At 40.9% G+C, this 13,752-nt stretch overlaps 3 protein-coding genes across 3 annotated transcripts in view; 1 reads left to right on the top strand and 2 right to left on the bottom strand.

The window, feature by feature from the left end:
* Positions 1–6,051, bottom strand: part of si:dkey-246g23.2 (solute carrier family 66 member 2) — a 46,759-nt gene extending 40,708 nt beyond the window's left edge. Inside the window, exons 1-3 of the mRNA XM_035664669.1 lie at positions 5,925–6,051; positions 1,318–1,574; positions 689–822 (exon numbers count right to left, since the gene is read on the bottom strand). Of these exons, the coding sequence (XP_035520562.1) occupies positions 689–822; positions 1,318–1,526 (343 nt within the window). The 5' untranslated portion in view covers positions 1,527–1,574; positions 5,925–6,051. The remainder of the gene's footprint in view (positions 1–688; positions 823–1,317; positions 1,575–5,924) is intronic.
* A 275-nt stretch (positions 6,052–6,326) lies between these two features.
* hsbp1b (heat shock factor binding protein 1b) lies at positions 6,327–8,760 on the top strand. The gene is made up of 4 exons (XM_035664670.1): positions 6,327–6,544; positions 7,498–7,564; positions 7,791–7,917; positions 8,171–8,760. Exons 1-3 carry the CDS (start codon positions 6,500–6,502, stop codon positions 7,910–7,912), a joined length of 234 nt encoding a protein of 77 aa, XP_035520563.1. The 5' UTR covers positions 6,327–6,499; the 3' UTR covers positions 7,913–7,917; positions 8,171–8,760.
* A 510-nt stretch (positions 8,761–9,270) lies between these two features.
* Positions 9,271–13,752, bottom strand: part of zgc:173742 (DNA topoisomerase I, mitochondrial) — a 29,948-nt gene continuing 25,466 nt past the window's right edge. Inside the window, exons 17-21 of the mRNA XM_035664671.1 lie at positions 12,139–12,253; positions 11,376–11,503; positions 11,101–11,201; positions 10,170–10,319; positions 9,271–9,423 (exon numbers count right to left, since the gene is read on the bottom strand). Coding sequence (XP_035520564.1) covers positions 9,321–9,423; positions 10,170–10,319; positions 11,101–11,201; positions 11,376–11,503; positions 12,139–12,253 — 597 coding nt within the window. The 3' untranslated portion in view covers positions 9,271–9,320. The remainder of the gene's footprint in view (positions 9,424–10,169; positions 10,320–11,100; positions 11,202–11,375; positions 11,504–12,138; positions 12,254–13,752) is intronic.

Below are 13,752 nucleotides of genomic sequence, written 5' to 3'. Positions count from 1 at the left end.
CAGGCTCCCTCTCTCTGCAGACACACACACACACACACACACACACACACACACACAATGAACAGTGGATGCTGATATTGTTAATCTTAGCCCTCTCCAATTCTGCCTTTGCACCCACGCCTCGTCTACTTACTCCCACACAAACACACACACACACGCACACACAGCCGACACCCAGAGTCGTGCCCAGAATAGACTAATCTTATGCGTGACAGTCCAGTAACTAATACATCCATACAGGACATTTGTGCTTTGCCTTGCACTTTCTTACAAACTGTATCCTAATATCTGTGACAGCATTATTTACATTACCCCGTGGGCTTAACCATTACCAGTGTGCAGCAGCATCTGTGTTAACGTCTAAACACAAGGAGCCTAAAGTAACTGTTCAATAAGGCAATACATATTAGATTAGTGGTGAGTAAGTGGAATGTCAGAGGGAAGGCATTTTGAAAACAGCAGCCTTGCCATCAAAGCTTTTCCAATGGCCCCCTCTTTTGGCAAGAAGTAGAAGTTGAAGCACTTGGCACCTAAACTGCTGACACAGACAGAGAGGTGGTATGCTGGATATGTAGTTTACTACCCTGAAATGACTTGCAATTACTGTATATATACGTGACGCTGCTTCTGTTTTGTCTTTAGTCATGGTTGTTGTCAGTAGAGACTGTTTTGTCTCAAAGCTGGTTACCTGAAAGTCTGTGTTGCTTGGTGCTCACTCGGTTGGTGTTTTGGACCGTGCAGCAGAGGTGAAGCATGGCAAACATGGTGATGATCATCACCACACTCTGGAGCAGCAGGGTGAGCTCAAACTGCTTCCCTATCCTGCCAGGATGCAACCAAAACAACAATCACATTCCAGAGAGAACCTACAGAGTGCAATCTAAAAATACGGCACAGAATACAAATAAATATGCCATTTGCAATAATAATAATAACAAATAAACAAGACTAATCTATTCTATTCTATGGGTTTTGTTACAGAACATGTAACACAGGCCAAAAGCAGCACAGAAAGACCTTAAAAAATAAAGAATCTATATAAAGAATCTATTAAATTCCCTCTTTTTGTCCCTGCAGTCAGAACAATGACCTGTGCTCACTGATGCGTATAACAATTTGAGAAGACGCCTCAAAGTGAACAGCTCATGGCTCAGAATATATTATCAGTCTCATTTTACTGTGTTCCTATTCCATTAATTTCTGACACCAAGACTGATCTGAGGCATGACCTTGGAAATGGCCTGGGCCTTTAGCTGGGAAAAAAAGAAGAGAGCAACGAAAATATCCCGAACACAGTCCTCCGCCTGTCTTCCTCACCAGAAGAAGATGCGCAGGATGTTGGCTATGAGCAGCACCAGGCAGACTCTGGTGGAGAAGCCCTCGCTGTTGCTGCTCCTCTGGATCTCCTGGTACTGTGGCACATAGGGCAGGGCTCCCCCGAACACCATGAGGCAGGACGCCAGCCAGGACAGTAAAGTCCACGACCCCTCCATGTCCTCCTCCTGCAGACCCACCTCTGCATCCATCACAGTGAGAGACGCTCAGCGGTGTCCAGGGGGGTCAAGAGGTTGCACCTGGGATGCATAAAAATGACAGGTCGCAGTCAAAATAAGTTCAGAAGAGTTATTACTTTCACTTTGGATGTTTGGAGGTAACCAGAGGTCAGTAACAGAGGCTGACATTAACATTCCCAACAGAGCCTGACAGCAGTAAAACATATTAAGCTGATCACATTTAAATGTCTGAGTTATGTATGGACCAGTTTGTTTTAAATAACTGTCCCTGCTGACTGCACATTGCTCTCTCACCACAAAAAATCTAATTAAAGCAAGACAATGGCTCCAGCCTAATGGCCAAACTTAAACACAGAAGAACAAAATGTATATACAATATCAGACCAATAAGCTTGTCACCGTAGGGAAAGTACAGATGTAAAAAAATAAATACAATTATTGATGGCTGAACTACAACTAGCTGCTTCAGCTTCAGGGTCTGGGTATTGTGCATTAATGCTTTTAGTATGGCTGTTCCTGATATTACAGGTGAGAATGGGTGCTGGTAAAAAAGACCAGGTTGTTGTCATTATTTCTCAAACCTTTTACACCACACACCACCTCGCCAAATATTAGGCTCTCCAGGTACCACCATTATGACCGACGTTAAAATACAGTAGTACAGGCCGACCCTAGGACAGAGGGCAGGTTTATTCCTAATAAGAACATTATTTATTGTTGACTGTCAGCCACAGTCACACATACAAAGGGGTAGCACTAGAACTGGCACTCAAACTCTTCCACACAACTCTCATACAATACACAAGGTGTAACTAATCACAGATGTATGTGTGTGCAGTAGTTGTAGCAGGCTGATATGGAAACATTATTTCTGAGACTCCACCACATCCCACCAGTGGTGTGCCTACCATTTAAGAACCAGTGTTTTAGGTGGCCCACGTTAGTTTTGAGGTAATTCCTACTAGAGAATGTACTGTACATATTCTTATTAATCTTTCATATGCACAATACAGCAACAATACCATATACAGGCTTCAGCCCTTGACCATGTATTGGTCTTTCTACAGTGCACAAAGACTGTTTAAAGACGGTCTGACTAAGTCAACACCTTTTATGTTTTTAGGTTGAACACGCCTGCATTACCCTTGCCCTACATTTTATCATTAAGGGTGCCAGCCCTTGGCAAATCAGTCAGAAAATAGAAATTCACTTACTGACTGATAGGGTGTCAAAACAGATGAAATTGCTTATATTTTTAATTGTTAATTTTGGGAAACATTTGGCAATTAAAGCTTCAGAACCTTTACATAAATAAAGACAAGATAGTATCTATCTATCTATTTACACTTCATACTGCTTTGCTTCTTTGCTTTTTAATTTAGTTTACGGAGCAAATGATCAAATAATTCAATAATAGTGACATATTTTTAAAACAAAATTCAAAACAATTCCTAGCTGTAGCCTGAATGCACATGCAGAGTATGTAGTATGGACATCTGACACTCTGTGTACCTGCTGTACAGGCAGAGGTGATCACACCTGAAGGTTATGTGAATAGAACAAGTGCAACATGTTAACTGTTTTTCAATGGCCGATGTCAATATAACGGCAATATCAAAACAATGTGACAATAATAATACTAATGATGTGTAATTCCATTAGTCCATGCACATTACAATCTAATAATATACATGGTTATCTTAACCAGTAACATATGCATCAGGATGAAACTTAATTAGAGCAGGTTAATACAGAGCCAAATACAAGACATTTTATTTTTATTTTATCATTAAATTATACAGAGGCAATGTCTAGACCCAAATAGCTGGTAATGGCCAGAAATGTCAAACTATTGTTTTTTATGTTGGAAAGGATGTCATATGTGGATAGGAATCCAGTTATCGAGGTACCTCACTATAAAACTGAATATTCAATCCAGAGTGAATTCTGAGTACCTGTCCGATGTTCAGCAATTGCTACTAAATGTTCATGTCTTTTTTCCACATCAATACAGCAGTTCCCACTACAAAACAATCATAAAAAACTCAAAAGGGCCACCTGGATAGCTCACCTGGTAAAGCTGGCACCCCGTGTATCAAGGCTGGGTGCTTGCCCAGGGTTCAAGTCCGACCTGTGGCCCTTTGCTATGTGTCATCCTCTCTCTCTCCCTCCCCCCTTTCCTGTCACTCTTCAGCCATCACTATCCATTAAAGGCAATAAAAGCTCCAAAGAATATTAAAAAAAACCTGACCAAGCACTCCAGACAGATACAAATTTTCAGTGAGGTCTTGATTATTATTATTTTTAATTTAAGCACTTTCAAGTACTTAACACTCAACACTGATGTGGTTATCTTAGCCAGTGACACGTTTGAGATGGAATTTCTGTTAATTAATGAAACTGAAATAGAAATATATATTGGGTTATGCAGTAGATTTCAGAACTTTACTAGTATCTAAGGAGAGAGTGAGATACAATATGTCAGAAGTAATGTCATTCAACTGAATTTGTCTATACATTATAACATAAATCCAAATTCTTTAACGCTAGCCAGTAGGATTGGCTAGGATTTCCTTTGGATGGGAGAACCACGTCAACATTTAGAAAAGATGATACTGAAGAAATGTAGTCGAACGTTTACAGCCGGGTGGATGAGAGTGAGAGTAAGGCGCAAAGAAACTAACTCTCTGAACACCTTCCCAAAACTCACACGCTAACATTGTTCCACAGCAGCCATACTGCCTGCAGATCATTATTAGGGCTGCATAATTCATTAAAATATCATCAAAGTCACACTATGTCAAGTGCAATATACAAATCGCATAAGCTGCAATTTTTGGATAAAATGTGCCACAGCAGCAACATAATAGTTTTTTTCAGTAAAAATGAAAGTTGAGATGCAAAAAGGATCATTTCCACTAATTGTGAATCACATTCAAATCACGATATGTGTTAAAATAACCACAATATGCAGCCCTATTTACCATCCATAGTGTTATTATTATCTTATAGACATATAATATACCAATATCTGCACCTCTCTGTTACAGGCAGTGCTCTTTCTCCAGAGCACCCGACAGAACAAATAAAGTGGTTCATTACATTTCAGACAATGTGATTTTCTAATACTGATAAACATTGGAAAAGGTAATGGCATGTGGGCATTTTATGTAAGAGGCAGTATGTTGCTGTGTACACAAAACCGTGACCTAGAAATTCTGAGCAAATAGTGACATGTACAGGAAAGGTGTGGAGTGATTCTTGGGTGAATGTATGATTCTTCTTGTGGCTGTGTAAACAACAACAGTGAGATTTATATTAGCAAATCTGAAACACATGGCTGAAGTCCTACGTTCCCATACATGTTCAGCAGTCACTGTCAGCTGACAAGTATAGCTTAGAGAGCTAGTCAACACTGGGTCTATCACACACTCTTCAGCCCTGACAAAATAAAAAAAAACCTCACCAACAGGTTCTCTGGCACTTTGTATCACACCCAGTGTATGATTGCTGATAATAGGCTGTTTGAACACAACAGCAAATTTAGCTGCACTTGCAGCACCGAAAGTCCCCCAGAAGATGAACGGGGGTCTGATTACTCATTAGACATCTGTTATTCCACATAACTCAGCCGTAAGTGAGGATATAAGGGCGCCAGTATCCCAGCCAAGACCTGGCTGCTCTGAGGGATAGTGCCAGGCGGATAGATGCCAAAGCAGGAGCCAGTTCTCAACTTATTTACACCTCAGTGTATGTCTCTCTGTTATTTCTATAGAGCATTTTAAAAGGTTGAGATTATTAACAATGCAAAAGTGCAAAACTGCAGAGCAGCCCTTGAACTCATTCCCATAAATGTATATTTTTTTTTACAGGTTTCCTTCTGTTAAACATTACTCTGAGATTTAACAATCCAAGGTATCTTCAGCTATTTCCTTCCTCTTTCCCTGGCGGTGTGTAGCCTAAATGTGCTGGGACTCTTCGAGTAACAGAACAAGCCCTCTTGTGTAAGCAAAGCATAGCTTCCTGGGGTTGGGTCACTAACATGCCTAAACATATACAGATATCAATTCTGGGCTACTGGGCAACTACTCTTCAGTACAGTAACGTTATAGCTCAGGAAGGAGCAGCTATTACACCGTGTGGTTACATTGTTATACACTTATAGCAGCCTGCAGAGTGGGTTTAACGCGTGTAATGTCCAATTCTTTTCACTATGAGCAAAACATCTCCCCAAAAAAACCCCAAAAAACAAGCGTCCTCTGAGAAAGTCTGCGTCCTGAAAGAGTAATTGTGGCTTTAAAAGCCGCGCTCACAAACAGCCACCGCTCATCACGTATCGCTGCTGATACTGATTTTATTCCCCCAAACTGTCTGTAGGTAAACCGTGGGCCTCTTCCAACTTTACCTTACCTTCATCCACGTTTCCTCTTCACCTTCTCAAAAGCGCCAAACCCCGCACAGTGGCACGAAGGGGCTTTTTTTAGCGTCCAAAAACTTGTCTGTTGCTCCCCAGCAGCTCCAAGTTTCATATCTAACTCACGCACAAGAGAGGAGGAGATAGGCACACACACACACACACACACACACACACACACAAACCGTTGTTCAGTATTATTTATCAGACTTACCAAATTCCAGCATTAAACACGCGGGTCTAAATGGGCGCCAAACAGGATAAAGCCCAACTCTAATGAACAAACACCTTGAATGAATGAGTCTTCTTGAGGACATATAAGGTAAACAAAAAAAAACTACTACAGTTTTCTCCCCATTCAAAAAACTCAATATTCCACATGTCTTAGAGCCGCGACTCAAATCTCGCGAGAGTTCCCGGTGTTGTGGAACAGCTGACTGCGCGCTGGGTGGTGTTACTATCTCTGTTTCAAACAGTTACACAAACCTGGTGGCAAAACAGCCGGCTGGCACAGCTTTGTGACTTTTATTCAGCACTGCCTAGGCACCGAGAATCACTCACACGCCACAACATGGCCGAGACGGACCCCAAGTCTGTGCAGGATCTGACCAATGTGGTGAGTCGAGACGGCGAGCTAACGTTAGCCACTGTAGCATGGCTAGCGACGGCTGCGAGCCAGAGTAAAAGCGCGACCGTGGTGTTTTTGTGTTATTTGTGTTATTTGTGTGTTCCCGCGGTAATTAAACGGGTTAATTTGCGTTTAGTGTGTGCGTTTTGTTTACTGAAACCGCGCTGTGTAGCTTCATCGCGTTATGTAACTTAACTGTGATGGTCTTGTGACATCACCACATCACGACCCGAGTAACCCCGCATAGTTATTATTGTAAGTCATCTTTAAATGACTAACATTCACACTAACATCATGTTGAACAATGTGCAGTTTTTCTTACCTCGCTGATTGAGGTAATGTGTGTGAGTGTTGTCATGGAGATGGTTAACAAACTCCCTTTAGGTTAGTTTTTAGTTCTCTTTCCTATATTCCTATTTTGTCTATATACTTTTGTGTTTTTCATCGAGAAAAACCTTTTAAAACATCTTTTCCTTTCAGGGAGTCCCGTTTAAATATGTTTTCATTTGTATTCTTAATGAACTTTCTTTTCTTTTTGTTTTACAATCCTGCCTCAGTACATTTGGTGAAATTTAAAAAAAAGTGTTGCTCGGTGTCTTGGGGGCCACAGACAGAAACCGCAGTGTTAGAGCCACATTATGTGAGGGGCTGAATTGCAGAATAGTATGAATTTATGGTGCATTCATTGTTCTGCACAGATGCTTGCCACAGTGAATTAATCATCTCCCCTGGTTACTGAGCTTTTACAGTTGTCAAGGAAACTAGATACTCCTGTTATCACTGTCCTGCTGCTTTTTTTAAAAATCATTCATACACCACAGGCATGGTGCATTAGAGTAGGTGTGCTGATGTTTTTGTGTGCCATGGGTTTTCATAAATAGTCCACTCACAGTTATGTCGTCCTCAAATTAAACTGGTACATGTGATGTGTGTTTTCACAGGTTCAGACTCTGCTGCAACAGATGCAGGACAAGTTCCAGACCATGTCGGACCAGATCATCGGGAGGAATATCCTAACTACCGGTTTAAAATGATTAAATGCATTCTAAGGTTCAGAATTTTGATCTGATATAATAATAGATTGATGTCTCGGTGGTGGTTTCCTGCATCCTCTTTCACGTCCTCTACAGTTTCCTCTCGTAATCTCAGTGCAGGCTGACAGATATTATTTTTCCCATTTAAGAGCAACTCTGTGAGAATTTACGTAATTTATATGCCTTAACTGCTTCTCCACTCGATGAGATGAGCACACGCATCGATGACTTGGAGAAGAACATCGCCGACCTGATGACCCAGGCCGGCGTGGAAGAGATTGAAGCAACGCCGGAAAAGGCTAAGGAGGGTCAAGGGTCATAATGAAGGTGAGAAGGAAATGGTAGCCCTAACACCAGTATACCCTGATATCTTCTATTCATGCCCTATATTCTGCTGATCGGCCTGGTTGTGTCCCTCTTCCTGTGGACTTTGGATGACATTTAAAGCATTTATTTAATCCTTGAATATCCATTAACAATAAAAACAGTCCATTAAGTTTGATATCATCTCTTACGAATGAATTGTCCTTCGTCTTTGAAGCAGTTTTCTACATGATGATTTGTTTTGTCTGTCCCACAGGTTCCTCAGTAACCCGGCGTGAAGTCAGTCCTATATTCAGGAGCAGCAGACTTTTCCATTCTGAAAATGACTTCTATTGATTTGGTGTGTCGTAGTGTGAAATGCTTTTTTATATATTGAATATTGTGATAAACGGTTACAGTTATGTAATGACTTGAAAAGTTGAACATTATTTGTAAGCTAGAATAGTGAGATATGTCCTTCAGAACCTAAAATGCTTGTGTACAGGAATGCAACTTAGATTTTGTGGACTGACCTGGAGGTTATTTCGCTGCCATCATGTATCATAGTTAATTAAATCCCACGAGGTGATGGCCGTTGGGGATAGTTTGGCCGTAGCCGTGCAGAGTACAACCCACAGGCTAACGGGCCAGTAGAGCCTCCATCCCTACCAACATGGGAGATGGGCGCAGTGAACACCTGAAGCCTGCAGTGTTTTACAAACAGCTTTTACTACCAAGCTGTGGTATGCATTCCAATTCTGATTTTCTTCTATTAAAGTTATTTAATACAATGCTGTTTGTCATGTATTACATAATTTTAGGCAAGGTGCTGTTTACATTTCTAAAAATATAATTAACTCTGAGGTGCTCAGTGTTTTTCTGTATTTATTTTTTCAAGCCAGAGTTGTATGCAAATTATCTGGAACGTCTCAGTGTTGCATGTTTTTTGGTCTACATTGTTTATAATGTACTGAAATCATATGCTAGTATTACACTTAATGATCAACTAAGCTGAGGAATTTGGAATGTATCTTCTCTAATGATCAATGAGATGTTTTTAACTATGTAGTGTGTATGCAATTAGAGGTATTTGCAACAATGTCCACACAAAAGCATTTAGACTAATTATAACCACACCTTTGTCACTTCACTGCATAGAAGGAACCTTTATTCAAATTAATGCAAACACAAAATGTATTAACAAACAAACGAACCAACAGCAATCTTCAAAATAAAGTGCAAAAACCATCAAATAGAAATGAAAAGCAGTAAACAAAACGCATCACACAATCTCATGAAGTACAACATCAGTAGTCTATGAACCTATTGTAAATGCAATATTAAAGTACTGTATGTATTCTAAAGTGAATGGTTCCCGAATTGTGCTTAGTATCAGGTAATGGGACTGAAGTTATACAAGGTTAAAGTTAGAACTCAAAGTCTGCTTCCGTCATGTCGATGGCCCAGGCGAACTTGTCTCTTTGGCTCTTATTGTAGATTTTTTCTACAGGTACCTCCATGTTCTTACTCCTGGGGAAACATAAGATTGTTAAGGATACACTGCACAATAAATATTATCTTTAATCCACCAGTTAATCGTCTAATAGATTTCAAAATCTTTCCTCTTAAGAACAAGCACAGAGGGATCCAGATGGAGGATATAAACACACTGCTAGAATAACAAGCAGTAGAAATGGTCAAAATAAATAAAAGTAATGGGCTATGTGAGTGTGAAAATGATTTACAGGCCATGACTGACTGATTAGACAGTGCTAGTATATTTTACTGGAAACTAAGCTATCCTATCCTATTGATTATTGACAGCTTACTGTAAGAATCTGTTTTAAAGCCACAGTAGACAAACGGTTGTACTACAAACCTTCCTTACATCTGTTATTAAATGATGATAGAATGCAAAGTGAGTCTGATGATCTGTGAACTCATTGCTTTAACTGTGTTATTATCATACTGTGACTGTAATAGTGCTGTCCATGTGGCTATGTAAACTCAGGTTACTATGGTGATTTATACTTATTAAAAGTGAACTACACAAAACTGGAAATCCAGAATTAAGCACAAAATTAGCAGGCTGACTGCAATCTTGCTATGTGATACAGGCCCCAGCTGGAAGTGGTCCAGTAGTTCTATTTGAAAAGAAGTTTGTTTGTGTGCTCTCACACAGGCACTCAGGTGCATTCTTAAGGCAGAAAGTATGTGGAGGTGTTTTCACTAAGGCATCAAGGTTGTTTTCGAATGTTAACAAAGTATTCACTCACCACGCGACGCTAATGCGTGGGTCCAGGTAGTTGAGCTTGGAGGTACCCAGTGCAATCTGTTTGTTTTCCTCTCGGTCAGTTGCCTGGACCTCCATCTTCAGCAGCTGCTCCTCACAGCGCTTCACTGCTACCTTCTTCCTCTCCACCAGCCTGACAGAACATGTTTACAAAGGCAGGTGCAACAGAGTCAGACACCTCTGCTAGAAATATTGTAGGAATAAGATTCGTAATTTCCACATGAGAGTGCGTTTTCTGAGAGCTAGGGGTGATAGACAGGGTTTAACAGCTATGGTGGTTTTTTAGAGTCCTGGCTGAAATGCAAACTTCATAAGAAGAATCCCTTATTGTTTTCACACATTATTTTTTTAATTATTACATTTTTCATTGAAAAATCTCATGTAATAGCCAGCAGAACCAAGTTTTCCTTTTACATGCACCGCAAAACACTAACTTACATATTGTTCTCTGAAGTTTAGTCCACTGAATAGATTTTCAATCGTGAATTAGAGGCAATACACACAGAAAAGCTGTAATCCATATGTGGATGTCTCACCGCACCGTAATGTACAACTAACAATGTTTGTAATTGCCTTTTGGCTCTAGGCACAAAGACTGAAAAAAAATATAACAGCAGGGAAGTTCATCTCTGCGCATTAACAGCTGGGCTACCAACACAGCTAACGTGTTTCAAGCTCAAGATCGTACATTTCCTATAGCATTAAACCGCAGCTCATTATTCACAGTGAAGCAGTTATCCGTATTGTTTGAAAGCACTTAAAACTGCAGGGTACCGTTCTATTGGTACTTGTGTGTGCGGCTTGTGATTTAGTCTTCACTGAAGAGGCGCTTGTGTTTTAGGATTGCTGTCAATCATTTTTAATTGTTTTAATGTCCACAGCTTGCTTGTTGGTTTCTTTATTGTAACACTTACGTCTGCAGCTTGGGGTCTGAGCTGCCTTTGGTCTTGGCCTCCTTCTTGGCCTGTTTCAGCTCTGTCTTTGCTAGCGCCAGCTGTTCCTTTCGAGCATCAATCTGGCCAGGGCACATAAGGACGTAGGCATGTTTTTATATATGGAATACTGTGAGCTGAAAAATGGCATTGATTGGGCTGGAAACTGTTGGAGCGACAGCAGCGTTATCGTCCCTTCATTTTTAGGGAAATGTTAATGTGACTGTATGCAATAAACCAAGTAAAGCAGTTCTTACCTTGGCCTGAAGGTTAGCCATTGACTGATCAAAAGTCTTTGGCGGCGCCCGCTGGTGGTTACACAGAATAGCAACTGCTCTGTTAGCCCTGTTGTAGGACAGCAGTTTCTCTGCCACATTGTCCGACTCTTTGGAGGGTGAAAGAACAGTAATTTGTATTTAAACAGGAAAACCCCACTGAGAACACATATCTGATCAGAATTATGCACAGAAATTTAAAAAGATAAAATCCTGCACACACAATTACAGGTTGCTACTGTTTCATTTCATTTATTCAGATCCCTATTAGCTTCATTTATTCTTCCTGGGGTCCACACAACACAACACACACACACATTATAACCACATGTCAACCTGCAGATTGGCTCTCAGTGGCAATCCAGAAATGAGAAGAGAGTGTGACACTTCTATCTCTGAATGAGAAACTGTGGCAGAGGCAGCCAATGGGACCCTGATAAGAGCGAGGCAGAGACACACAGCACTGGGTATAGTGATAATGTACCCCTGCCATGGCTGGAAAAGCTGGCTGATGTTAGGGTATCTTAAATCAAGCAAGCTAATAATAAAAAGTTTTATCATGGGACTCCATGACATAAGCAGCCAGGTAATAAGATGATGATAAGAGCCAGACTGATAAAAGACTACAGTATTAAAGCTACTGGTACTTGTCCAACTGCTGAGGAATATGAGCCAGTGCTTTAAAATGCTATTTATGTAATGTTAGACTGCTTTATAGTAATCTGTGTGTGTGTGTGTGACGTACTGTTTGTGAGCTCTTTGAGCTGCTGCTGTAAAGTGATGGAGGCGTTGTATGTCCTGAAGACCTTCGCAGTCAGACCTGGCATGAGAGAACTCAGGTGCTTGTTCAGCATGTTTGTCTGAAATGGGAAATGGGAGGGAGCGGGACAAAGAGAAACAAACAAAGAACAACACATTCACATCAGCGCAGTGCAGAAGAAACACACCGTCATCACTAAACCTGAAACTAAAACTGAATCTAAACTCTACCACTAGGTGGCACTGTGGCATTGTGCAACTGCTGTGTTTAAAGCGTCTGTAATATACCATAACAAACAAAACGCATACAATATCAGCTCAGCCTTCATTATCATCATCATCCATTAGAGCAGGAAGATTAAAAAAGATCACAGTATGATTTCCCCTTTGACATTTCTGTAGGTATTATAACAAGTTAGAGCTGTTATAGCCGGTGGTTAGATAGCCATTAGCCCCTGTCAAATGGCTGCAGCTTCAACAGAACAGCGAAGAGATGAAACAGAGTGTAAGGGCATAGCACTGGTGTGAAAGCAAAACAAACACCAGTGTTCACTGCACACACACTGATATGAGGCGCAAACATGTGGACTTGAGAGGCAGATAACACACAGATTTCTAAACATAGATGAAAGCACACAGACGTGAAAACAAATGTCCACATGAGCTTGCTGGCGAGCCCACGGCTGTGGCCAAAGAAGAAATAATTCCGCTGATTCTGATGAAGATTAAAATAATAATGTGGTTGGTTTAATCAGAGCGGGGGCAGGACCCGGCTCACTGGGGCCACCGACGTGTATGAATGTGTCAGAAACGGGATGAGGGAGGGTTTTCATGTATACATGCATGTTCATGCAGGTACACACATCTGTACGCGCGCACACACACACGATCGTCGTCGTGCCTGCCTTGCTAATGAGCTACCCAACTCTGCCCCGCCAATGCTAATGAAGGTGAGGGGCAAGTAGGATAGCTCTCACACCACCAACTCACTTGGCGTGATGCACTGTGTGTGTGCACAAATGTGTGTGTGCACAAATGTGTGTATGTTTGTGTATGTCAAGGCATTATTACAACTCGTCATTACTGCAGTTGTAATTTCCCATCTATATTACAGGCTGCTACGTACTGGACTTCCTCATTAACACACTGCTAGTCAATTTGTGGTGATGGTAACTAATGCCACCGTCAAATATTGACTGTTTCCATTCTAAACTAGCTATGATGATCTTAATTTAATTTTTTACTGAGTCCAATTTGTGTCTTTTCTGTATCAGTTCCCTATAAATAAATAAAAATCCCTTCTAGCAGATGGTGGAAGCAATACAATGGAGGGAAAATAATGAAATGTGCCAAAATAAAGCATCTCATAGGGTCTACACTGCACTGCAGGTAGTAATTTAATTTATTTGACTAAAATCTAGTTAAAGAAGTCCCACTGAGGTTACAGTTAAGCTGAGACTGCAGACAGTGTGTGTACTGTAGCTTTAATGATGTAGACTCTGGAGATGAGGCTTCCAGACAAACCTGACAAACGCCTGCATTTTCAGCTCAGATCAGGCACTCAGACCTCAACCTGGTGTGTGTTTGTATGTCTGTGTGT

The sequence above is a fragment of the Morone saxatilis genome, unplaced genomic scaffold (assembly GCF_004916995.1).
Source record: "Morone saxatilis isolate NCDOM2014 unplaced genomic scaffold, NCSU_SB_2.0 Contig2, whole genome shotgun sequence".
In the NCBI taxonomy this organism is placed as follows: Eukaryota; Metazoa; Chordata; class Actinopteri; family Moronidae; genus Morone; species Morone saxatilis.
This window is presented reverse-complemented; position numbering and strand designations above follow the sequence as displayed.

Coding starts and splice junctions, on each gene's coding strand:
- hsbp1b (XM_035664670.1), top strand. CDS start 6,500: ATGGCCGAGACGGACCCCAAGTCTGTGCAGGATCTGACCAATGTG. Junction 6,545..7,497: donor TGCAGGATCTGACCAATGTG/GTGAGTCGAGAC, acceptor GTGTTTTCACAG/GTTCAGACTCTGCTGCAACA. Junction 7,565..7,790: donor GGACCAGATCATCGGGAGGA/ATATCCTAACTA, acceptor CTGCTTCTCCAC/TCGATGAGATGAGCACACGC.